The following is a 25,627-nucleotide window of genomic DNA, read 5'->3' as shown; positions in this document are numbered from 1 at the left end:
CTTACAAAGCCAACAGTGGAATCAACTATAGGTTTGGGTACCTATGTATTTTCTTTTATTTTTATTATTATTATTATTGGATTAAGCAGTGTTATTTGAACCTATAAAGGCTTGAAAAAATGGAAAATACTTACAGTATACATTTATATATAATTCAAATTATAGTTAAATAAACTTGATTCAAGATTTGCTCTGAAATTGGTTTAAAAGTTTGCGGAATGTAACTGATTTTAGCGTAACCCATTCCACCTCAAATCCAATCAGCTGTTTAAACTTCTGACACACCTTTTTATACAGAAGCATGCCATTGGTTGTGGATGGATACAACAAGCAGTACTGACCACTCAGCAGCCTTGTTTGGCACTTTGGTCCAGCCCACTGCATATATATCTAAACTGGCGAGTAAGTGTTCATTCACAATAACCTGCTCAAGTGATTCTTCTCCTGCATCCACAAGTTTGGGTCCCTCAGCATCCACAACCTTTGGCTAAACAACTTTTTGTCCGGACCACGAACATTCAGAAGTGAAACATGCATAGTAAAGACCAGATTTGGTAAGTCTGACATCATGCCATAGTGGGACATGTGATTTGCACATAGTCTCTCCCTTTTTCACAAAGGCAGTTCAGTAAATCATACTTGCTTTTTTTCTGTGCTTTCTGTGTTGTCAGTGTTAAGAAAAATTACTGTGTTAAAATATTGCATGTACAGTGTGATGAGGGATTCTGTGTTGAAGATAAATGGCTGTAGCAATGTCTTGGGCAAAGAGAACATTGTAATCCGTAATCCTAATTACTAAGTTTCTGAGTGCTGCCAAGCAAATCTGTCAGTGAATGTCTTGTTTGTGTGCTTACAAAGGACTGAAACTTTTCTGTACATTGGAATCCTTCCATGCACAAAAATGCTTTAAATGCTCTTTATCACCTATTTACATGTTTACAATACTGCAGCATGATCATCCATGTGAACTAGATTCCTTTCCACATGCATTGCATCCTGCCAGAACTCGTGTGTCTGTGTAGGGTACTCACAGAGTGATTCAAACAATGCATCTCCCTGACATTACACGGACACTTTAAGAAAATCTCTGACGTAATGGACTAAATTGACCACTGTGGAGCATTATTCAGCACACAGTGCCTATTACCCCTGCAGGCATGCCACATTCTCTAGAGACATGCTTGCTATGTAAATGCTGGTATTCACTCCTGTGGAACAGTCTCCTGCCTGAATTGCTACTGATTCTCTGTGCCAGACACTGTCTGTTTTTATTGAAATCACTGGCACTAAATCTGTCTGCCAGACCTTCCGCAATCGGTCACACTAGTCCTCTGCCTATCCTACTGTGCGTATACACTTCTCTTTCATGGTGACACTGTTTTATTCTGCTACTCGTCTTTCTTGCTCTCTGTTTAAACATTCCCTCTCTCTCTTTCCCGCTCTTCCTTCCACCTTTCTCTCACCTCAGTTATGAAGACTACCAGCAGACAGCCGACTGGCTGCTCTCCCAGACACAGCACCGCCCCAAAGTGGCCATCATCTGTGGCTCAGGTCTGGGCATGCTTGCAGACGCGCTTAAGTGCCAGGACTCCTTCAAGTACGCAGACATCCCCGGCTTCCCACAGAGTACAGGTGAGACTGATGCACTTCTAAACAGACAGTAAGACAGAGAGACCCACAGACAGAGGCAGGAGCCAGAGCTGATATAGACTATGTGGTTACCAAATAGAAGGTGGAGCTCATGTAAACTATAAGAGAGACTATAAGATTTAGGGACAGGGAAGGCTGTCAGGATACTTCCGTGTGTCACAACCCAAATAAAAAGAGGGAGTACTGTACAGACTGGGAAAAAATAGCTTGCTTCCAGAAAAAAGGGACTTCCTTGAATTTGGGAAGCTGATCATTGCTGAGCCTAAACGTCTGCGTTCCACTTATGTGGTCTCTCTCCGACAAATGTTGGTCTGTGATACTGACTCATCAGGTGCTCAGTGTCATTACATTAAGTCTTCAAAGACACCAAGCTGTGATTGAGTAAAAAGTTTCAATCAGAAGAACTTGAGATCTTAGTTACAGCCTTCATGAAAAATCTTTGATCAACTGATCGAGAAGAGTGCAGCACACAGATCCCATTTCAGCATTCCATTGAACCATACCATCAAAAATAAATAAATAAACTACCTTGCAGTAGTAGACTGAGGATTAGAAGTAAGAGTAGTAGCTCAATTGGATAGCAACATGAAATGCTCCGAGATATTGTGTGTGTGTGTGTGTGTGTGTGTGTGTGTGTGTGTGTGTGTGTGTGTGTGTGTGTGTGTGTGTGTGTGTGTGTGTGTGTGTGTGTGTGTGTGTCTGTGTGTGTGTGTGTGTATGTATGTGTTTGTGTGCATGAGCATCTCATTGATGTGTATGCCATCCCCTTCTCAGTGCAGGGACATGCTGGCAAGCTGGTGTTCGGGGACCTCAAAGGGAAGACGTGCGTGTGTATGCAGGGCCGATTCCACATGTATGAGGGACACTCACTGTGCAAGGTCAGTAGAAAAGAACCCTAAAACACCTCTCCTTTCTTTCACGTTGCACTACACTTCCTCATCCACAAATGACTAATCCTCTCAAAGTTTGTGTTGCTATTGCATCCTCACACCACATTTCCATGTTTCAGTTTCATGGGGAAATAGCGCATTAAGTGGTGCACACGATTTGCCCACATTAGTTGGTTACCATGTACCCATGTGAGTGCACGTTGGTGCCCAGATCCTGGGTCCCCAGTACTGCCAGATCACATGCCTACGTACTGCCAACAATCACATGCTGAGCAGAAGCGCAGCACTCCTCAATGCTGCCATTGTGTCCGTGAGAATTATGTTACGCAAGGCAGGTTGACATTAAGGCAGCCTCTCGTACAGTAGTCAGCTTAGTGAAGCCGGATGCACCATTTCTGCTTTAAAGCGAGCAACCACACGTAACCCTTACACGTGCACTGTACATGCCATTTTTTGCTGTTTCATTCTACCCCTCATTCATTTCTGACTTTCTTTCTCAATCTCTCTTTCTCTATCCATCTTTCTCTCTTGACAGGTGACCTTTCCTATTAGGGTTTTCAAGCTCCTGGGCGTAGAGACCGTGATTGTCACAAATGCTGCTGGCTCGCTGAATGACACCTACCACTGTGGTGACATCATGATTATCAAGGACCACATCAATTTCCCGGGCTTCGCTGGGCTAAACCCTCTCAACGGACCCAACGAGGAGAGGTGAGTTTCCGTATTCCACTATGTGAGATGGGTGTGACCAACGCCATGTCTAATCATGACTGAAGTGCCTGCAGACCCCACAGCCTCCACAGTGACATCTGATAAACATTGCTCACTGAGCTGACAAAACTGTAGGAATCTATCTGCTCCACTCCCACTGGCTATCTACGGTGTCGGTCATTGTCGACACTATGAAACGGCTGCCCGCAGACATGCTTGTTTCACATGTCATGTCAAATGTCATAACCTCAGTGGCAGCAAAGCTAGGGATATCATGTGACTGTGTCATAATGTAGCCTACTTCTATACAAATCCACAGAGCACTTGACAATCCACAGAGCAGCTCTGTTAGGACCTGATTCTGTTAATTTGCACTGAATTTGTGACAGCAGTATTCTCCCTCCACATTCCACCCATGCTTGTGAGTGGTACCTTGTGAATGTGGCATCACTAGTGAATGGGCTAATTAAAACAGTGTGAGTGTCACATTCAGCAGAATATTTTGTATACAGAGCTGCTAACAATCAAGCCATGGATGAGGCCCATTAACTGTAAATGTAGTGTTATCAGCTGGGCTATAAAAAGTAGTTGATTTAATCAGCAATCATCATAACTCTCTCTTTACCTTCAGGTTCGGACCTCGGTTCCCCCCCATGTCAGGGATTTATGACAAGCACCTGCGGCAAATGGCTTTTGACATCTGCAAAACCATGGGCTTCGCACAGTTTGTGCAGGAGGGCGTCTACTGCATGGTGGGAGGCCCAAACTTCGAGAGCATCGCTGAGGCCGGCCTTTTACACAAACTTGGTGTGGATGCAGTCGGTAAGGACCCCTCAGTGTGCAGTTCTCACAAATCCATGTCAGATGATCAAATTAAAGTTTTTCTCATACACTGTGGACAGATCTAACCCCAGCACCATGACTGAACTGAGAGAAAAGTGCTTATTAGGCTACAGATAGTGGACATTAACCCTGCTCCTGCTAACTCCTAGTGAACTCTGCGTTTGTCTGTCCTGTGTCTTATAGGCATGAGCACGGCTCCAGAGGTGGTGGTGGCAGGCCACTGCGGCATGAGGGTGTTCGGCCTATCCCTCATCACCAACAAAGTGGTGAAGAGCTATGAGGACACGGAGTCCGTTAACCATGAGAGTGTCCTGGAGGTCAGTAAGATGCGCTCAGAGACCCTGCAGACACTGGTCACAGAGTTAGTGAGCCGCATGGACATCAACAACAACACTGCGTGATGTCAGCATCATCATCATCAGCATCAACAACAACAACAACAACAACAAGAAAACAGACTGCAATGACAGTACACTGCCTGGCCTGCTCCTCTCACATGAAACCGAAACACTTGACAGTTTATACCAGAATATTTGCAGCTATTTGATGTGGTCAGAAATTCAGTCAGCAAACTAAGGTGCACTGTTGAGTGTGTAAATGTAACAGTAGAAGAGTCCATTTCAATACCATGATCTTTGTCATGCTTGTGCTGTATGTGCTGTCATAAGTTTGAATGGTAACGTTTTCTTGTGATTGAAAGAATTACAATTCCTCTATACATTACACACAGTCTTCCTCAGCAAATGTGAAAGTGAGCAACAGTGGAAAATAAGGTGCACATTTTTAAGGAAAATCTTGTTTATGTACGAAGATGTACTCAAACGTTTACAAGAGAAAGCATAACTATATAACTTATAACAGTTGTCTTAGATTCTTATGTGTTAGATGGCTACTATGTTAATACATCTATGGGTCTTACATTTTAAAATTAATATAAACTATATTGTCTGTGCCTGTATATATAAGATTATCCCTTGGATGTATATGGTGCTTTATGAAAAAAAAAATTGGAATCGGAATTCTACCTGTAAGTACTTGTACATATCACTCATACAATTGTTCTCAGACCTTATTTTATATGAAATAATGACTCGTTAACCACAACAGAAAATCTTCAATAAACACGCTTCAACCAATGACCGCTGAAAGTTTGTTTTTCCAAACTAGGATTGTTGTAGGACGGTAACAACTATGACTTGTAAAACACTTAGCCACTAGGAGGCGATACACCCCCACCTTTTGGGAAGCGCGTCTGGTTACTATAGCGATGGGACAGACTGCTGATTTTCCTGAAAGTGGAGGATTTGATCAACGTTTGTTTTAGGAGTTGCAACAGTGAAATATTTATTTGATTCTCTTGGCAAATCGGCTATTAGTATGAAGTATTATCTTACTGACAACCAGATAAACCAGTTTCTTGTTCTCATCGTTATGTAGGATTTACAATATAGCAGAACTCCACATTAGCTAACTTAAATGTTGCTAGCTATCGATAGTTTGTCAAATTCCAGGAAGAGATGGCAACAAAACTTCAGCCGCCACACGTGGACTCAAAAAACAAAAAAGTGGTAAGTGTCCTGCATTTCTACCTAACATTACCTATCAAATACTACTTAGTTGAAGTTAACTTGTAAGTTAAGTTACATTTAATTGCTAACGTTACAGTTACAGGTCATAATAAAATGAATTGATAGGTCAGCAGGTGTCATTGCCAAGGTTGTGTAATGTTAGAGGCATGACCGCAGAAACATTAGGTTTGCAATCCAGTTGACGTTAGCATTTGGTAGTAACCCATAATGCTTCTACTTTAATTAATCTTGGCAAAGAAACATTATTGCACACGGGATACTGTTTGGTCCTCAGGATTACAGCAAATGGGAGCGGCGCAATAAGAAGAAATCTGCTCAACAGAAGAATATAGAAACTATTCTTTGGACAACTGTGCCTGATCCAAATGCAGCAAGTAATGGGGACCACCAAAGTACAGGGGCAGAGCAATGCCTCCCCCTGTCATCCACAACTGCAAGACGGCTTCCAAACGATAAATCGGGTTAGACAAGTACAGTTACGCTAGTCCACAACAGAATGTCATATTTGGTAGCATACAATCTTTTGAATCTCCTGGTAAATAGATTCCCCGACATGTTTAGGCCTTATTAAAATCTTCTCTGAATCACAGAAAGCATATATTTCACTTGTGTGTATTGCTGCATAAGTAGGCTCATGTTTGGAACATTAAATAATTTCTGATTAACTGTTACGCTTAGCAGGAAAGTCTCACCCAAAGACTGCTGATGGTAATACCTTGACATCTACGCCTTATGGATCCGGAAAGAAAAGTATCGCTGAACAGAAGACAGACCCTGCCTTTATTAAGAAAAAGGACAACAACACCAAAACATTAAAGGTAGGCCTACAATGAAAAAAGCCGTTTAATATTTTGCGCAAACTGTATTTATTTAGTTATATGTTAGGTCTAAGGACTGCCTCTTATTTTTGAGGGCTGGGGCCGCTGCGCTGCAGTCTACAAAATAAGCTCTGTGAAGTAGGCTACAATTCTTACAATATTCACTCAAGATAAAGCTAGCTATAATATTTTGAAGTCGAGTGAACAGCATTCCTACATCAGAACTGAAAGAAATAATGTCAGTCATGTCTTTGACAGTCATCTTCTTCTTTTTTTTAAGAATGGTAACAGCAGACTTTGCTTTCAAAATGTTCCCTGTAAATGTTTGAATTCAGAGGTTCATCATCAGAGGAGAAGCGTGAGAAATAATGTGAGAAATAGCATGAGAGAGTGAGATTGGACTTCAACTCATGAGAGCTGGCATCTCTCATATTATGTTTCATCTCCATACAGCAGGAGTTCATTCATTAACATTACATTAGATTATTGTGCCACGTGTAGCCAAAAGCCATATATGTCTGTGCTTGTGAAAGTGCATAACGACTGGACTGAAGATGATGTTTTCTGGTTCTCAGCTGTTACTGAACTCAAAGGGGAAAGCCGTTAAAGAACTGGAGGCACTCTGTGCTCTTGTTCAGGAGAGGAACCAGCTTCTCGCTCAAGAGATCAGAGACACAGATAAGGGATCTGTACAGAGTGCAGAGGAGTACCTTGATCGACATGAGAAACTAGGGGTGTGTGTGTCAAAGACCACATAACACTATGACCACATAGGTCTATTCAGTGGTTATTGATATGCGATGAATGTGTTGTACCACAGAAACCAATGTGTTGTACCACAGAAAAAAAGTATAATTTTCTTCATATAAATAAGTACACTGTTCTATTCTGGAGGCATTGTATACAGCACATCCCCTTGTATGTGTTCACATTACACATTCACATGTTCACATTGTAACAGTGGTGATAGAAAACACAGAGTTTATGATATAAGATCATGTCAAGGGAGCAGTCATTGCAAAAAACGACATTGTATGGAATCATGAAATGTGATGTGAGATTCATGTTTGTTGGCAATATGGTGATGCTTTTGTCCAATTCTTGTTTCGATTCACTTTATTTTGCTTGTAGACATCTATCTCTGCTTTCAATGATTGGAGTCAAAGCCAAATTACAGAAGCCAACGATGAGCTGAAAGAAACAGAGGAGGTGTCAAAGAAAAGCCTCTCAGGTTGGTAAATATTATTCACCAGGTCATCGTAGGACAAGAAGAGTTGCAATGCAATGCAAGAAAAATGCAAATATAAATGTGTTGATTTCATAATGTGTGTGTGTGTGTGTGTGTGTGTGTGTGTTTGTGCATGCATGTGTATGTTGCATAACGCCTGTGTGTATTCAGCTCTTCAGAGGGAACTGTCAGAGATACATGCCAAACTGGCTAATGCCCAGGCAGAGTTGCATACCCTTAAGACCTACAAGGACAAGGAATATCCTGTAAAGGTCCTGATCATCACCAACATAAAGAGAGAAATAGAGAAACTGGAGGAGACCCAGCAGGTAACTGGATCTGTCTGTAGGGCAGGACCACTAGGGTCTGGATGGACTTCACTGTGCTTCATTGAAGGGTCTGTGTGTGAAGTGTTTAATATCAATATGAATGTTTAATTTTGTGTGTGGGTGGTGGCTGTGAATAGTATTAAACATAGCTGTTTGAAGTGGCAAGTCATTAATGTAGAGATCTCCTTCCAGCGCTGGTAAAGAGACTGAGGCACATCTAACAACAGATGAAGCAGATGTGATGTGCTAGGATATTGATAGCTACCCCAACTTCACAGAGGTGTTGAAGAAGTATTCAAATGATGTTTGTTGTTTTCCCAGGATGAATATGAGGACTTGAAACAGTTGTGCCAGAATGAGACAGAGACACAGGCAGAGCGAAACCTTCAGAGACGGCAGAAGCTCCTGGTCGCCACTGTCAAGGTAATCACCTTTCCTCCATGTCACTTGACCAGACCTCATCTGACCCCTTAAATGTACAATACGCTAGACCACTACCTGACCCTGTCTGTCATTCTTGTCAGAACAAGATGCAAACTGATACATTAACCCTTAGTGTTGAGTAAAAATAATGCTAAAAGAATAAAAAATGTAAATAATAAAATTACGATATGTTTAGGCCCTAAGCACTGTTTGTCTTTCCTGCCGTCCGTTGTTTTTCTGCTGTCAGTCAATATGCCTGTCACTGGGAATGTTTCAGTAGTTCCCCATTTCTGCTAGTTTGCAAACTTAGCTTAACACTCTTTGTTAATGTAGTAAACATTTTTAAAGACCTGTCATGCTTTCTGACTGTTTGATCTGTGTAATCCGTTATTATTGCACACATTCCTGTACTTCCTCTCAAAACAGGAAGGCTGAAAAGGTAACTCCTTCTACTTACTGAACTTGTTCCTGTGTTCTTCTACAGGAGAATGTCTCTCGTGTTCCACATGTGATCAGACTGATGGCCTCAGACAATGTCACCATGAAGGCAGAGATTGAGTTCTTCAAAAAGGTTTGTGTTAACCCTGCAGCATTAAAGGCAGATTCCGTGATTTTGGGTGAAAGGTTGTTGATATTTGAGCTCAACAGCCAATCAAATTACACCTCTCCCTTCCTTGCTCCTGTAGCAACGCGGTGATTGGTTGGAATAGTGTATGGCTCGGTCCGAGACGCTTTGCTTGTTTCACTATTTACAGAGCCAGGACCAGAGGTTTTTTTTTCTGCACCTGGCTCCCATTTGTCCTTCTTGTTTCAAAGGAGATAGAGAAGCAGGAGGAGAAGAATGATGAACTTACTCACAGTATCCAAGAACTGAGGCTGTCCAGGAAGAGTGTCAGGGAGGAGATCTTTGAAGATGTGTTCACAAAGCTTGACAAGTATGTAGTATATTTCATATATATTCCATAAATATGTCAGTGTAAATTCATCGGATATAAAACGGCTGTTTGGCTGTAAGTTGCCAAATTGTTGTTTTCTCAGCTACGTTCATTTCATACCCAGGAGATCAAATTGGACTAGCAATTTCTCATAAAACCAGCTGGCAGTCAAGCAGATGCAGAAAACTGTTGGACTGTTTTGTTACTGTGAGAATGACTTCTTGACTTCTCTTCTATAAGTTGTCCAGTGAAATGACAGGGCACATTTGCAACACTCAGCTCAAGATTCAGTGAAGGGCCTTTCTCAGAATTGTTTACAAACACTCTGAGGAGCTCTTCGGTCTTGAAATCCCTGCTGTGTTTTTTTCTTATAATATGAATTATTTTTCCTGCAAAGAAAAAGAATTATATGAAAAGGCTACATGTGCCTTTTTCACCATCCTTTAGTTATTTATGTTGGTAAACATAAGTAAACATAACATCCCATTTAAAAAAAAAAAATGGCCACCAAAGAGGAACCGTTTGGGATCATTAGAAGCATTTGATGGCTTGACATAGAAGTCCACATTGTTCCATTTGACATCAAAATTGACCATTTGACATTCCAAGATTTCATCTGTCACCAAAACAAATAACGCTGCTTAAACGCAGTCTACATAAGACCAAGTTTGGGTTTCTGAACTCAACCATGTAGACTTGTTTTTACCGCTATGAACAACTCTCTCAGACAGAGCAAAGTGTTGAGTTTCAGAAAACAACAAGCAAACCACACTACAGCGTGATACCTGGCTTCAGCCCTCTCTCTCACCTCTCGAAAGACAAAGACATTGATAGGAAAAAGCAGTGAGCTATTGATGTGTAACACTATCCAGCCCAGCTCTGGAAAAGGGCTCACCCAGCCATCTTAAAGATACATGAAGACGCGCTCTATGTGTTGCATTCACGGAATCCCAGTCAGCCATTAAAGGTTAACCAGGGTTTCACATTTCTCAATCGCCCACACCAACACAACCTGACATTTATCCTGACCGCGACAACCACGCTCCCCAACCATTGTACGGTAAATCGACAACAAGTCCCCTTCTCTGACGGAAGATGGAAAAACAAAAACAACTGACGTCGTGTGATATTCCATGTCTCACAATTTACAACATTACTGCCAGAGGGATTTTATGATACACGACTGTTAACAGCATGCGAGCAGGAGGGGAGCTGCACTTTCACACAGACCCGATGTCTAACACAGGCAGATGTGTCACGTCTTATGAGGCCCATCCGGCCCTTCGGAGTTAAACAGGGGGGGGGGGGGGGGGGGGGGGGGGGGGGGGGGGGGGGGGGGTGACACCACAGAGAGAAAGAAAGACCCCCCCCAACCTCCACCCCACCCACGAGATTACTGGCTGATCTGCAGTCTGTCGGGACACAGCTGGGATGGTACAGGACGGAGTGGAACAGGATGGGGTCGGAATGGGATGGGGTTCCTCGGCTGCGGCTGTGTTTCCTGCCTTCCCTCACTCTGTCACGGTCAGAGTGTCATCCCTGCTGGGAGAGTGGTTTGCTTATTCAGAACTGGCAAGTTTGTTCCTTTTTCCTTGATGCAACGCAGTGATTCTCGTGGAAACAAACGTCCTTGAGTGTTTACTGTGTCACCATCGCTCTGGCGATCGTGACGGATGTCCCTCCTCTCCAGTGATTTACTAATCACGATGGTTCTGCTTGGGATGCAAGCGCTTTATGGTGTTCTTTATGGCTGAAGCCGAAGAGGTCACAGTTTTGTTCATTTGTTCTGTTCAGTGTCCAGCAAGCATGGAATGAGATCATGGGGCCTGTGTGAGTGTATGTGTGTGTGAGAGAGCTGGGAATTTGTGGCGAGGTGTCACACAGACCATATGCTGTTTTGTGCTGTTTGCACTTAACTTTGTCAAACTAACATTCCCCTGACCTCCGACACTGTTCTCGAAGGGAATTTAATCCTGCAATATCTTGCAATATCACATTACCCGAGCAATAAATCACTTGGGAAAATGATTAGGTTATACCAAACTCATGTGTTACTTGGAACCACTGTTCCGTTGCTCAGCTTGCAGAGCTTGTTGCTAGCTCCAAGCAACGAACACCAAGCAACACCAAGGTCATGGTTTCAATTTGTAGGGAGCACAGTTACTTACTGATAGCGTATCCCTTTCCTGTGCCGTAGACAGCTTTGAAGAAAAGCATTAAAGCATTTAGCAGCTAAGTGTAAATCTAACCAACCAACAATTGTACTAATTCCCAAGCACAAGATGCATGTTTCTTCCCACTGACTCCTCTCCTCCCCTCAGGTGTACTCCAGATATGGATGTTGTTTTGAACATCCCCAAAGAAGAGTGGCTGCCCATTTAGTCCCGCCTGAGGTGAAGAAGAACAATGTGAAGAACTGTGCTCAAGCTCCAGCACCTACTCTCAACTCTCATCGATCGACCACGCAGATTGTTTACCCACTTCTTTCCACAATCACTTATCATGTGACAGTTAAGAAATGTGATGTCAGCCAACAAATGCCTTCCAATGTAATAAAGCAAGTGACATGGCAAAGGTGTCATGAATAATAAGAATAAATATTATGTTAAATAAATTAGGAGTAATCCTGCATTTTATGATGTAGACTGGTATTCACAGTACGTGTATGACCCTCATGGCAGATGATTAAAGTATAAAATATTTTGTTAGACTGAGTGAATGTGTTTTATTTGATACCATTTATTTATCTACCAAATGGAGCATTGCTAACTCCTCTCACAAAAATGCTAAAACCTTGGAACAGTGGTCATTTGGGAAGTCCGTGTAATTTACTCAAGTGTGGGAAAGAGGCTGACTCTGTAAACAGTTTGGGACTTTGTCACCCCCTCTGCACGGGCGGCTGGTTTGATTACTTGCGTTGTTTCATTTGGAATAGATTCAGCTGAGCTTCGGAGAATAGGATTTCCTGGTAAGGATCGCAAAACTCAGCTGAGGAGAGTCCAAGATCAGCCCGCTGACGCTGAAAGAGTTGATCTACTTGCGTTTTAATCCTTCTGGATACGAGCGAGACTCAAGGCGAAAAAGTTTTTGTTTCAGTTCAGATTGTTTATTACTGCCTTAGATATTGTAATGTTATGTTCATAGGTTCAAGGTAAAATAGCTATAACATTGGTTTGATATCATTTTAGGTAAAAACATGGCAATTGGACCTAAAAGGGACATAAGAACGGGTTAGTGGCGTCCGTACACCACATTAACTGCATATTCTTAGTTTGGAACGGACATAAAAGTTTGTTCTAAGAGCAGGAAGTGACTTAAGATCAACGTCATTAAATTTTGGGTGGGATTATAAATTGGAAATAAATTGACTGTCGGAAAATATCCAACTCAGGATGTGCTGCAATCATATATAATAATACTATGAGCGATACAAGTCGAGGAGTTTGCATGTTGTCAGACGCTGTTGAGGACGTTTGATGAACGGTACCAGGGGCAGGCATGGCATCGTTTATTTAACGGGTGAGTGCGTATAGGTTAGCATACCTGTCAAGAAACAGGACGGCGATTGTGTTGTAAGATGTAGATCTAGGAATGTCTAAAACTGTGGAAATGAATTGGTATCTGAGCATTCCTGGTGTTTCAGTGACATACGTGTTTTTTTTTAATTAAGTTATCCTTGGCTCAGTTGGCTATACTATACAGAAACTTGGCGAGTCTTCTTATGTGGTCGAAAAACTTGAACTCCATGCCCTACCCCTTGACCCTGCTGTGTGTGCGTGTTTAGGCTACCTGAGTGTGGACATCTTGTGCGTGCGTGTGCGCTTGTGTCTCGTGCGTGCGCTCTTGAGCGTGTGCAAACGGGCGAGAGTGTGTTGCTGCTCGCTGTGTGATTGAGAGGGATGGACATGTAACCTACAATAGAAAGAGGGAGAGATAGCGTCCCATGATTCCGCTTCTAAATTTTTAAAAGCGTTGTGGAACTTTGCTGGCTGTCGCTATGACTGCAGGAGTGTAGAGTTTCATTTGGGACAGAACTGATTGATACAGTCGGAGCCCTGTGCTGGCATTGGAAAAGAGACAGACCCGAAGCTCACGGATGCGATGCAACTAACTTAAACTTCATGGACTTCTTGGTCTTAGTCTAGCAAAGTGAAACTATTGATGGCCTTGGTTGTGAGTACAATTCAATTTACAGATACAGTAAATATTTTGTAACTTAGGCCTCATTGGTAGCTCACAATGGATATGTATTGAATGGCTGCTGGTTACTTGCCTTTTGAACCAGTGCTTATGGTTATACAAATATCGAGTTTAGGACTGTTAAAACAGCTGTTTACAGATACACATTTCTTCTCTTTGGCTAAGGTATGCGTATCAACTTGAAAGATGACGCTCAACACGCAGAGAGAACGCAAGGAAACTTTGAGGAGGCGAGCAAGCACTCCTATCCCTTCGTCTCATCAGTCGGGCCCGAGAAACAGAGACCCTCCCTCCGATCCCCACCACCCACCGCTCGGCCATTCAGCTTCTTACCATCCTGGAGACAAGAGCATACATTCACGGGCCAACTGGTCCTCAGATTCGGAGGAGTCGGACAGCTCGGAGGCTGAGTGCTTGTATCGCGTGGTGTTACTAGGGGAGCACGGAGTTGGAAAATCAAGTTTGGCCAATATTTTTGCCGGCATACAAGAGAAGGACGCACATAACCACATAGAAGGTATGCTGACATTCATTTATCGTAAAGAGTTGAATAACTCAGCAAATGTGCCATGGATTTTAGACAGTATATCAGTCAGATCATTTTTTATCTGTTTGGTATCTATCTGCAGACACAACCAAGGAAAAATACTGGCGTCCTTATTCTCCTCATCGTAGAGTTTCATTGCAGTTTAGAGTATAACACCGTAGGCCATGTGTTATTACAAATGCAGCGGGTAAGCCTCCTATTTGTTTATGGGTAGAGGTTATGTATTTTGGTTAATAATATTAGTGCCAAAGCATTGCCACAAAGTACTTTCCCTGGGCTCAGTATCTTTTCAAAAATGTTTAATGCTAAGTTACTGAACAGTTAACGCCCATAATGTAAATGTATCGATATGGTAATATTAACCTATTGTGACAGCCCTAAGAAGTCTAGAAGTTTGAATAATAATTTGCATATAGTAGGGTGGATGAGACATGTGATCATAATAGCCATTATAATGGTCATACTGCTGTCAAGCTGAGTTCTGCATCGCAGTTCTGTTTGTTGCAGAGAAACCTTACAAGACCTTCTTTTGTTTAAAATAGACTTGATCCTCTCTTGTGTAAACAGTTTTTTATCTGGGCTGTTGCTTATGGCTATGGATAAGCTGAGCGAATTGACAGTAAAAGATGGCTTGGATGTTGAAAGATCCTTCAGCTGTCTGACCCCCTTCACTCCTGTGTCTGAGGACAGTGTTTGACTGATACCAAGGCCCTTGAGATGACACCGCAGCTCATTTAGTTGCTGGACTGAAATGTTTTTACACTGTTAGTTTATAGGGCTATGCTGTGTGTATGCGCCGACTGAATATGTTTAACAGATGGATGCACTGGTTGAATGGTTAATCACCAAGATGTGTTTTTGCGCAACCATATTTCACTCAAGGTACTGACATCAGCTGTATGGTTTGTTGAATGAATTGCCCAGTTCAGCAAGACTACCAGTGTAGCTCAATTTTGGGACTTGCTTGTGTGTGAGTGTGTGTGTGTGTGTGTGAGAGAGAGAGAGAGAGAGAGAGAGAGAGAGGGCACTTGTGTTTGTCTATGTGTTTGGCATTGTGTTTTCCCTAGAGATGCAGGCTCGTGGTGCTGTCACTTCTCTTTGACATCACCCTCTTGTCAGTAGACATGCGGTGCAGAAAACACATGAATCAAAAAATGGTCAACAAGTTCCCTGTGGGTAAAGCTTTTTTGGGCACCAATTAGAGCCTAATAGTCATCCCAGATGGAAAAGGTTGCATTTGGCAATAACTTCTGATCTGCACAATAACTGTCCCAGAACATGAGATCTTCTAATGTTGATTTTGTTACAGGCCTTTAGCCCAGCACTGTACCAACTAAGCTTCTGCTTTGCCTCAGCTCAGAGAGAGATGTTTTTTTCTCACGGTTTTCAGTTTTAATTGTGAACTTTTATCGGAGCAATATTTAGTGCTAATATGGACCGTATTTTAAGGGATTTAGTTTTATAATAAACAGAGAATTCTGCTTGCTTCTCCATCTGCTGTTTGCGGCTCTGTCTGGTTTCGTAAAAACCCAGGAAGCCGTTTGTTGGCTTTAGAAATATTTATGTCTACCGTGTGGCCCTCTGTTTCACAGCACCACTGACGGTGAATATTATGCGGGGGAAAGATTAAGAGATATTAAAAGATAACACCTCAGATTACTGCTGTAGACCACTCTGCTTTCTCATGTGGTCTACATGAAGCAGTCATTACACAATGTTCTCCAAAGAGTGCAAACCTACCCACAAAACATTTCAAACATTTAAGTTTGGTTTTGTTATGTTGTTGTTGTTTACCTTGAGCGTCTTTATATAGTGTGGTTAGTCACTTGTTTTCCATGCACACACACGGATGTCATCAAAATGCTGGCGGCACACACCCCCATGGTGATGTTTACTGTGTGATGTAGGGGACAGGAACGGTCCCCAGATGGTGGTTTCTCTGGTGTTTGGTCATCCTGACTGTTCCAGGCACAGGGTGTGATATCAGCCCGTTAATCCCACTTAGTGCTTTAATTTGTTTGGGTTTTTTGATAATACCACTGCATTTGCCCTCCATGTGAAGACTAAGATGACGATTAGTTGCTAGATTAGGTTCTTAAAGTCACACAAACTAGAAATAATCTCTACTTTAGAGTCCAAAAGAATACTCTGATAAACAACTTTCATGGATTCTTTCTAAACTGCAGCTGTTGTTTTGGTACATCTGCCACTAGGCCTAGAATTCTGGACATGTTGTTCCCCTAACATTATTACACACATGTACTTAACAAGGCTGTCACTGCCAGTTTATTATCGCATGCATTCACACCTGATTGTCAAATGGAGCTGTAATGACCAAAGCACCACACCAGTTTTGATTGGCTGTTCCATCAGTCCAGTGAGCTTATTCATCATCTTTTGTCCATTTTGACTTTATGACACTGTATTAAATGACAGCACTTCATGTCTTTACCCTTTGTAAATAACATAATTACATAACATACATCAGACACATAATCAGGTAACAAGTTTAATGTGATTTTTTTTCTGTCATGACTTGTACATGATTGGAGTATTCATCCTCTATCCTTGAAAGCTATTTGTTGATAATTGATACCAAACATCAACCTGAGATTCAGCTTCCCACATATTATAGGTTATACTTACATGCAAAATGACATGCACACACTAATTAAATAAATAATAAATAGACAGATGGTCTCCTAATAATAATGATACCAGGAAGTGTCTGCACTGCATTGTCATTCCTCCCCCATGTTACGCCATTACACTGGTACTGACATTTCAGAAGAAGCTGTTTTTAAGATAACTTTAAACATCACATTGAAGTGAGCTTGTCCTAATGTCCCATCTTCAGCTGGAAGTCTGGCTTGTCTGCTGTCTTTTCTTGGACACAGAGGTCTTACGAGGTGACTTAATGCAGTCTCAAAGTGGAAAGACGAGAGAGGTCTGTTTTACTCCAATGCCGAGAGTGTTTTCATCTTCCTGTCAAAGCAGCCATAAGATCAGTCTAAACTAGACATGGCTCAATGCGTTTTTCCAGTGTTTCTCTTCGCTGCCCCGAAGCCTTCATGGTGATGAGCACAGAATAAGCCAGACTGCACCATTCAGAGTCCCAGCAGATGAGCAGAACAAGACTCAGCTGAAGTGATGCTAGATTGCAGTGGAAAGAATTAATTTTGTTTTTACTTGCCTTCTCGGTATTTAAGTGTACTCGTGTACACTTAATTGTAGAGAAGAATATAAATTATTTCTTTAGATTTAGCGCCAAGAATATAAATGGTAGACAAAGCGGCAGTTAGTGGAAAACTAAATGCAACTCACTTTATGAAGTAGAGGTCAGAGGTCACACTCTTTCCCTCACATTTGCTGTGCTTTAATCCCCTATCTTCACAATAGTAAATACCTGGGAGCTAGGTTTCGGAAAGGCTTCTTTGGGGAACTTCCTGGCCCCTAAAAGCCGTACAGGAGAACTCTCTATATTTGCAGTAACTTGAACTGATCCTCACAGCAGCCGGTAACTTTATGCCAACAATAGCCCCAATATCTGAGTAGTTCATCAACTCTGGATTTCAGTGTCCTTCGCAGAGCTAGTTTTTGATTAAAGAGGAGTGCCTTTGTTTCGGGGGATTTTGGGGGATTGTAAATGTAGTTATTCCATTGCAGGGAAGAATGAAGGGAAATTCCCCAAACGTACACAGGCTATTTGTCGCACAAATAACAATAAATCACTTTCATTTAATTAGAGCCTAGTACGTTCCCAGGTTTTTTTTTTTAAGTTAATTGTAGAGCACAAAAGCTCAGGTCAGGTGTTGAGTCAGGTGTGGGCACTTTTGAGGTTGAATGGCACGCCACAACTAAATGATGCTACTAATGTTTTATGTGCCGGCATTTGTTAGTCTGAGCCTGATCCCTGGCTTCTTCTCTTCACTGCTGCAGAGGACACTTATGAGAAAACACTGACTGTGGATGGAGAGGAGACGACTCTTATAGTGATGGACACGTGGGAAACAGAGAAACAGGTAGGATTCACTTATCTACCAATCACTGTCCAGTAGGGCAGAGTGAAGATTGTTTCGTGTATTACTAGATATATTTTTTCCCAGTAATTTTTAGATTAGTAGTTACTTATTACTCATAAAGGACCACTGTATAAGTGCCAGCTGATCAGCCTGACTGTCAGCTAAAGAACCACTGTATACGAGTCCATAAACTTGCTCAAATGGGACCAATCTAAAATCAAGTAAAAGAAACAATGATTAGACAGTGAACCATTTATTGTTTACCAATCATTGTGTTCCATGTTTTCCTTTTGCTCAAACGTCAGCAGAAAATTAGTCTTGCTCAACCCCACTGGTTTATGCTGATAGCTGCGAAGCACCAAAGGCCTGTGTCCGCTTGCCCACTGTGGAAAATCTGTCCACTCTCCACCTGAGGCAAAAATCCATGAACCCCTGCTGAAGAGGGCCAGAGACCCATGCCTGTGTGCTGTGTGCAACTGCATCCAGCTAAGAGGAGAGAGGGACAGAGAGAGAGAGAGAGAGAGAGAGAGAGAGACTGGGAGATGGGAGAAAAAAGGGTATGTGCTTGAGGGAGAGAAAGTGTGGGACGGAGAAAGAGAAACTTTGGAAGGGAGCAGTACAGAGAAAGGGGTGTGAGCTTGAGGGAGGGAGAGTGTGTGTGTGAGAGAGAGATTGGGAGACAAAAGGGTATATACTTGAGGGAGAGAGAGTGAAGGACAGCTAGAAAGAGACAGACAGACAGACATTAGGAGAGAGCAATATAGAGAAAATGGCATATGCTTGAGGGACAAAGAGAGAGAAAAGGGTATGTTCTGGATGGAGAGCGAGTATGGGACAGAGAGAGAGAGAGAGAGAGAGAGCAATAGAAAGCACTGAGGGGGAGAGAGAGAGACATTGGGAGAGAGCAATAGAAAGAACACTGAGGGGGTGAGAGAGAGAGAGAGATAGAGAGAGATTGGGAGAGAGCAATAGAAAGAACACTGAGGGGGAGAGAGAGAGAGAGAGAGAGAGAGAGATTGGGAGAGAGCAATAGAAAGAACACTGAGGGGATGAGAGAGAGAGAGAGATTGGGAGAGAGCAATAGAAAGAACACTGAGGGGGAGAGAGAGAGATTGGGAGAGAGCAATCGAAAGAACACTGAGGGGGGAGAGGGAGGGAGAGAGAAAGAAAGAAAGCTCCCAGTGGGAGGCCCAGTTGGAATCCAGGATGGCTGTGGGGGGTAATTACGCCGTCATCGATCAACTGCCGTCCATTTGCTGAATTGTCCATATCGGCTCACTGTAATGTCAAAAGCACATTTTTCTGAGCATTTCAAAGGCCATGTGACAAGAGTAATGCCGAGCCATTCAGCTTTGTTGTTGTTCTCGACTCAAGAACGTTGTTCACGTTTAATTAGAAGGGAGTTTGTAAAAATATGAGGTATCAGTTCATAACCGGAGTGTCGGGGATGAGGGTTAGGGACGAGTATTTTGAGAGTTCCTCATCTTGCACTAATATTTTGAATTGAGCTTCCATATTAAGCCAACTGAAGAATTTCAACAGACGTAAACACTGACTTGGCACTTTGTGTCTGGCACGTTGGGAACACCTTACTGGTGTCATCAGATTATCTTGTAAACGCTGTAACAAAATCGTCCGATCATAACACTGAGAACATTCCTGTGTTTTTATTATTATCTGACAGTGAGACTAATTATGACAAAACATGTAATTATTTATCAATACATCAACAGAAACAGCAGAAGAGTACAATATACTCAGATGGTCATTTTGGGATATGTGTATGTTCAATACAGTGATGATGGACCCATATTTGAAATCTTTCTCATTCAATCATCTCATATCTGAGGTTTCTGTATGGGTTTTTCTGTCATACACTGAAAACTGCCCTCAGCATCTCATGAGTGTGCCTTACGAGGCGTAGTTCTGTTTTAAGGACGTTCATTTTGCACTAATTGAAGTCTTGACTGACACCTATAACATGACATTGCGTCTTGCACACTTGTCGTCTCTTTCAGTGGAAATATTTTATATATATTTTTTTTTTATTGTTCTGGTGATTTTATATTAAACGGGCTATTAAGCACCACACTGCGTACATTTTTTAACCAGTCATGGAAACCTCCTTTCACTGATATGCATGGTTTAAGTTGAACATTGCTTACCTATAAATCATGATCTTTCCTCTGTTCTTCTGTTCTGATGTGGGAAGGAGGAGGATGAGAAGTGGGTACAGGACTACTGCATGCAGGTGGGCAACGCCTACGTCATCGTGTACTCCATCACCGACCGCAGCAGCTTCGAGAGCGCCTCGGAGCTCCGCATCCAGCTGCGACGCATTCGCCAGGCTGAGGACATCCCCATTATCCTCGTGGGCAACAAAAGTGACCTGGTGCGCTGCCGAGAGGTGGCTGTGGAAGGTGAGGGGAAACCCAGAGGGATGCAGTGGGAGATGGATGAGTTTTTAAAAGAAGCACAACACGTGACACTGTATTACTTATTTCAGTTATTTCAAATTGAATTAATATTGAATTCTAATAAGACATTCAAATATGCAAAAAAACTATGTTGACCTGACCATGGTACTTCTGTCCTCTGGGTGTGTTTATATGTATGTGTGTGCGTGTGTGTGTGTGTGTGTGCGCGCGTGTGTGTGTGTGTGTGTGTGTGTGTGTGTGTGTGTGTGTGTGTGTGTGTGTGTGTGTGTGTGTGTGTGTGTGTGTGTGCGTGCGTGCGTGCGTGTGTGTCTGTGTATGTGTGTGTGCACATTTCCTCCTTCTGCACAGAGGGCCGGGCCTGTGCCGTAGTGTTCGACTGCAAGTTCATCGAAACGTCGGCCTCGCTGCACCACAATGTGAGCGAGCTGTTTGAGGGCATAGTGCGTCAGATCCGCCTGCGCCGTGACAGCAAGGAGACCAACGAGCGCCGGCGTTCCGTCTACCGTCGCAAGGAGAGCATCACCAAGAAGGCCCGGCGCTTCCTCGACCGGCTGGTGGCCAAGAACAATAAGAAGATGGCCCTCAAGGTCCGCTCCAAGTCCTGCCATGATCTTGCTGTGCTGTGAACTGCACGCCCCTTCACCCACACACTAGCAAACTCTCCTCCAGCTCACACACACACACACACAAAAACACACACACAAAAACACACACTGAGGAAACACATAGCACATAGTTGACATGTGCGGTGTAGATGGAGGACTGAAAGAAAGGAAAGATCCTTATTCAACATTCCCCATAAAAGTCTTCAGTCCAATCCATGGGCCTATCCACTTTGCTGTGTAGTGAAGTACTAGCGATGATTTTTGCTGGGCCAGTGGACATACATTTTATGCTCTGAAATCTCTCAACTTTCTTTTTGTTTATATTTGATCAGTGTTTGTCTGTTGTTTATTTGTAGTACTTCATCTGTGTTGTTGGTTTTATTTATTGAGCCTTTCTGAACAATGTGGGTTGGATTATGTGCCCTCCAATGCAAGCCAATGAGCCATTTAGGATGTTCATATGCTGAATTCAACCAAATCAACAGAGAAAAGAGAATGTGAGTAATTTGGGAATATTTCCCATAACCTCACAGTTGTTATATCACAAGTTCTAATGGATGTGCTTTTGTTGTTTATTCCATGGACACTTTATCAAATAATCTGCCTTATATAGAGTATAGAGTAACAGTAGATATGTACTGTACATCTACCGTTTTGGCATAACATGTCGCAAATCCATTTGGCTCAGATGTAAAATGGTTTTCAATTTTCTACCAAAGAAAGTGCTTTGAATTCATTGTTTGATATGACTTCTGTGTGGAAAGCATAGTCCTAAGATTTACTTCTGCAAAGGTTACTGATGGTTAGATTTCTAGGTCTGCACTGGGAACTATGACTTCATAGATGGCAAAAGAAAGGGATACAAACTAAACTAAACATGTAAATATCTACACAAGGACTGTTTTAAGAGGCTAGCCTTTGCTTCAGGAATTGTCTAAGTTGCATTAGACAATGTGTTCTTCACCAGCATATTTTTCAAAGCTCTGTAGCAAACTGCTATGTCAGACTTCTCCTCCATGGACCCCATCCCTTGCATGTCCTGTTGTGGCCACTGGTAATGTGCTTGGACTTTGTGGCTCCACAGCAAAGACAATTGAGAGGAAAACTGCAAAGATTTCTCTGCTGTTGAAGATCTCCCAGACTGAACAATATACTGGTTATGACTTTTGTACAGAATGAATGTTCCAATTTTGTAAATATGTTCTGTCTAGCATTTTTACAATTAAATAAAAGAGTAGTTTACGCATATTTGCACTTTTTTATATCTCCCCTGCATCCCAAACTTAGTTTGTATAATAGCTTGTGATAGGTACAATCAAGGGTTTTCATTTGTTGTCTGTAACCCTGCAGAAACAGTTATTTGAAAAAGTGACCAACTAAACCATATCTTTTTGATTGGAGCACACATTTTACAATGAAATAGCAATTGGTAACTGGAGGGGTTTTGTGTTTATACTTTTTGTGTTTATACTACGTATTTATGCATTGAAAAACATTCGTTGTCAACATTAAGCGATGGTCTCTCATGTGTTCTTCAAGGACCCTGCTCAACACAAGAAAAAAAAACACATGAAAATTCATGAGGTTCGCCTGCACTGAGAAGAAATGTATTGTCATGGCGATACTCTGTTACATAATGGCAACACCCTAGTTTCAGGTGTTTTGTGAGCTGGCCTTGGATTTGCTCTTTTCATTTATATGCTAATTGTAATTTTAGATGACTACTTGGAGAGTTAGTTGTCATGGCAGACCTGATAAGGCATTGTTGTTTTCAGATGGGGCAATGGCAATTCACAGTGTCAGACACCACTATTGAAACTCTAATGTTTTGTAAGGCCATCCATTCAATAGCGCAATTAATTGGTCCCTCCTATGGTCAGACTCTTGGCAGAGCATTTACATTTACATTTAGTCATTTAGCAGATGTTTTGTCCAAAGCGACGTACAAGGGAGAGAACAGTCAAGCTACGAGCAATAGAGACCTAGTGTAACAGAGCAACAGGGACTGGTCGCACAATTCCTTTGTCCAAGATAATACTCTGAAGTTTGTAATTCCATCAACCTAATTACGTAGCTCTCGTTTGTGTGAATGTTTGGGGCATCGTTCCTATCTCCGCTCCCATCTCAAGTGTATGGTTTCACCCAGGGGGTTTTCAGATAAGCGCATCAACACTGGATTCTAAAATTATGTAATACATTTCTTGTTATCTGTTTTAACCAACATAATCCTTTACAGGTAATTCCAGTGGGTACCACTTTTGGTTCTGCATAGACCTGTGCCTGTGCAACCACAGTCTGACCGGGTAAGAGCCTCTGTCTTGGGCCCTGTAGTGCATCCTCTTGTGTTTTCAGTATGCTAGCATTTACTTCAAACTGTTTCCTGGGTTTTGTCATCAAAACCTGCTCTCCATGCATTCATAGGCACTGACAGCTTATGAACGTTTTCCTTTTGTGTTGACAGTATATATTCCCACAATTACTTTGGCACTTAACAGACTACCCATATAATGATGATGATTACTCACTTTCTCCCTTGAGCGCAGGAGTTAAAAGGATAAAAAGAAAATGCTATGTTGCCACTTAAAACAGCGAACAAGATCTTAATAGTTGTGTGGGAATATTTACATTGCGAGTGTCGAGTTTGCATGCGTGTGTGTGTGTGTGTGTGTCTGTATTTGAGGAACACTGGTAATATGAGTATGTGTATTTGCATGTGTGTTTGTGCGGGCATATGTTTGCATTCCAGCTGTGTACATGTATACTTACATAACTATATCAGAATGTGTGTGTGTGTGTGTGTGTGTGTGTGAGAGAGAGAGAGAGAGAGAGAGAGAGAGAGATGTGGGGTGTTAGCCTGTGTGTGAGAGTGTGTGCAGGCGCGCGTGTGTGTTTGTGTGTTTCAGCTTACATGTGTTGAGACAGCCACTGTTCGGCACCGGGGGCTGCAGGCAGGGGGCCAGCCCCTCTCTTGACAAGCCCGGGTCAGCTCTTTCCACTCCGCCTGTCACTGCAGCGGCTGGGGGAGGGGACAAGCCTGCTGGCTCAGACATTGCATTGATTTGGTCTGGGTAATGGAAAGAATGCATCGCTCCACACACAACTTTTCCTCTGACTGACACAACAGCTACATGCCATGTACCTGTGACAAACACAAGCACACATGTATCAACACACAAAAACACACTAACACACAGACACACACAAACACACAGACATGTTTTGTAAAAGACATTTAATTAATCTCCCCTTGACTCTGATGTGTCCTTGGTGAAACCGCTATTACATCTGTCAGTGCTGTCTTTGGTGTCATGCTGGGTGTTTTTATCAATGCTGTGATGGACAGTCTTGCACTGTGGTCACCCAAATTAGAACATATTTACTAGGGCATGAAGAGGCGTTTTTTTCTACCATAAGCTCAGACCTTTTTGAGGTGATGGTGGCATGTCAATGGGTGCTGGTTCAAATGCCATTCTCTGCGACAGTGAATTTTATAATCTATTTCCCAGAGTAACATTTAAACAAACCCATTCACACCATGTGTTGTTATGGTTCAAAAGGCACCTTTTTCAGCAGAGTGAAAGGCAGTACTTAGAACAGTACAACAGCACAGTTTGTAATAATGGGAGATTAAAGGGCATCTAGAGCAGTGAACCACACCATAAATGAAAAAATAAAGGGGGGAAGAAAGAATGAAACAAAGAAAATAAGAAAGAAACACAACACAACAACAGGAACAAGGCAGCGTGGATGGAAAAAGTGAGCGCGGTGGATACAAGAAGATAAATGCCCCTGCGCCGGTCGCAAGACTGGTTCTTGTAACGTGTCAAGAATTTGGCGTGCTCCAGATGTGTGTCATGTTTATATTGTCCACGGGCCTCTAGGAGATTTACATTTGGATGCACCACAGTGTGCAGAGAGCAAGGAATGAAGGAGAGAGAGGGAGGGAAGAGAGAGAGAGAGATAAAAGAGAAAGACAGAAGGAGAGAGAGAGAGATACAGAGAGAGAGAGAGAGAGAGAGAGAGAGAGAGGGAGAGTAATTACGGAAAGTTGGCAGCCAACAGAACAACGAGCAAGCTGTGGCAAGATACAACGGAAAGAATGAGATTAAACCCAGAAAAATGCAGGGTAATAAAGTTTTTCAAGACAAAAAAGATGAGTAATGAACTTGCCTTCCTGACATTATTTAAAGCTCTGTATCTGTTATTTTTTCTAAACTAAAAGAGCACTAAAGTATAAGATCTCAGAGGTGGCGGTTTTGATCCATAATATATAAGTTTTAATAGATTCATGATTGCTCTATTGTTACAGATTAGAGATGTATACTGTTTTCTCTATAGGCCTATTTTGGTAGAATGTATTCTGCACATTACACCAGAACACAAACACTGACTCTAGTGC

At 42.3% G+C, this 25,627-nt stretch overlaps 3 protein-coding genes across 8 annotated transcripts; all 3 read left to right on the top strand.

The window, feature by feature from the left end:
- The first annotated feature begins 400 nt into the window (after window positions 1–400).
- pnp4a (purine nucleoside phosphorylase 4a) lies at window positions 401–5,230 on the top strand. 2 transcript variants are annotated; one of them, XM_012841181.3, is made up of 6 exons: window positions 401–554; window positions 1,469–1,632; window positions 2,425–2,528; window positions 3,076–3,251; window positions 3,883–4,073; window positions 4,278–5,230. In XM_012841181.3, the coding sequence occupies exons 1-6, from the start codon at window positions 532–534 to the stop codon at window positions 4,493–4,495; spliced, it is 876 nt and encodes a 291-aa protein (XP_012696635.1). In that variant the 5' UTR covers window positions 401–531; the 3' UTR covers window positions 4,496–5,230. The 2 variants fall into 2 exon arrangements, with proteins under 2 accessions (XP_012696635.1, XP_031423282.1); XM_031567422.1 differs by lacking the exon at window positions 401–554 and adding an exon at window positions 1,143–1,345.
- Window positions 5,231–5,350: 120 nt separating this feature from the next.
- On the top strand, window positions 5,351–12,124 carry c5h20orf96 (chromosome 5 C20orf96 homolog). 2 transcript variants are annotated; one of them, XM_012841058.3, is made up of 10 exons: window positions 5,351–5,662; window positions 5,958–6,144; window positions 6,362–6,501; window positions 7,077–7,235; window positions 7,633–7,732; window positions 7,901–8,058; window positions 8,380–8,481; window positions 8,966–9,052; window positions 9,298–9,416; window positions 11,738–12,124. In XM_012841058.3, the coding sequence occupies exons 1-10, from the start codon at window positions 5,612–5,614 to the stop codon at window positions 11,796–11,798; spliced, it is 1,164 nt and encodes a 387-aa protein (XP_012696512.2). In that variant the 5' UTR covers window positions 5,351–5,611; the 3' UTR covers window positions 11,799–12,124. The 2 variants fall into 2 exon arrangements, with proteins under 2 accessions (XP_012696512.2, XP_031423281.1); XM_031567421.2 differs by having other exon boundaries at window positions 5,352–5,662; window positions 6,365–6,501.
- A 180-nt stretch (window positions 12,125–12,304) lies between these two features.
- On the top strand, window positions 12,305–22,474 carry rem1 (RAS (RAD and GEM)-like GTP-binding 1). 4 transcript variants are annotated; one of them, XM_031567424.2, is made up of 5 exons: window positions 12,305–12,384; window positions 13,782–14,133; window positions 18,103–18,185; window positions 20,398–20,605; window positions 20,972–22,474. In XM_031567424.2, the coding sequence occupies exons 2-5, from the start codon at window positions 13,803–13,805 to the stop codon at window positions 21,247–21,249; spliced, it is 900 nt and encodes a 299-aa protein (XP_031423284.1). In that variant the 5' UTR covers window positions 12,305–12,384; window positions 13,782–13,802; the 3' UTR covers window positions 21,250–22,474. The 4 variants fall into 4 exon arrangements, with proteins under 4 accessions (XP_031423284.1, XP_031423285.1, XP_031423283.1 ...); XM_031567425.2 differs by lacking the exon at window positions 12,305–12,384 and adding an exon at window positions 12,391–12,646; XM_031567423.2 differs by lacking the exon at window positions 12,305–12,384 and adding an exon at window positions 12,391–12,935.
- Window positions 22,475–25,627: the final 3,153 nt, after the last annotated feature.

This window comes from Clupea harengus, chromosome 5 (genome assembly GCF_900700415.2).
Source record: "Clupea harengus chromosome 5, Ch_v2.0.2, whole genome shotgun sequence".
In the NCBI taxonomy this organism is placed as follows: domain Eukaryota; kingdom Metazoa; phylum Chordata; class Actinopteri; order Clupeiformes; family Clupeidae; genus Clupea; species Clupea harengus.
The sequence above is the reverse complement of the archived record's forward strand: the minus strand, read 5'-3'. Positions and strand labels throughout refer to the sequence as shown.

Coding starts and splice junctions, on each gene's coding strand:
- pnp4a (XM_031567422.1), top strand. CDS start 1,158: ATGCCACATTCTCTAGAGACATGCTTGCTATGTAAATGCTGGTATTCA. Junction 2,529..3,075: donor AGGGACACTCACTGTGCAAG/GTCAGTAGAAAA, acceptor CTCTCTTGACAG/GTGACCTTTCCTATTAGGGT. Junction 3,252..3,882: donor AACGGACCCAACGAGGAGAG/GTGAGTTTCCGT, acceptor CTTTACCTTCAG/GTTCGGACCTCGGTTCCCCC.
- c5h20orf96 (XM_012841058.3), top strand. CDS start 5,612: ATGGCAACAAAACTTCAGCCGCCACACGTGGACTCAAAAAACAAAAAA. Junction 7,733..7,900: donor GTCAAAGAAAAGCCTCTCAG/GTTGGTAAATAT, acceptor GTGTGTATTCAG/CTCTTCAGAGGGAACTGTCA. Junction 8,482..8,965: donor TCCTGGTCGCCACTGTCAAG/GTAATCACCTTT, acceptor GTTCTTCTACAG/GAGAATGTCTCTCGTGTTCC.
- rem1 (XM_031567424.2), top strand. CDS start 13,803: ATGACGCTCAACACGCAGAGAGAACGCAAGGAAACTTTGAGGAGGCGA. Junction 14,134..18,102: donor CGCACATAACCACATAGAAG/GTATGCTGACAT, acceptor TCACTGCTGCAG/AGGACACTTATGAGAAAACA. Junction 18,186..20,397: donor CGTGGGAAACAGAGAAACAG/GTAGGATTCACT, acceptor TGATGTGGGAAG/GAGGAGGATGAGAAGTGGGT.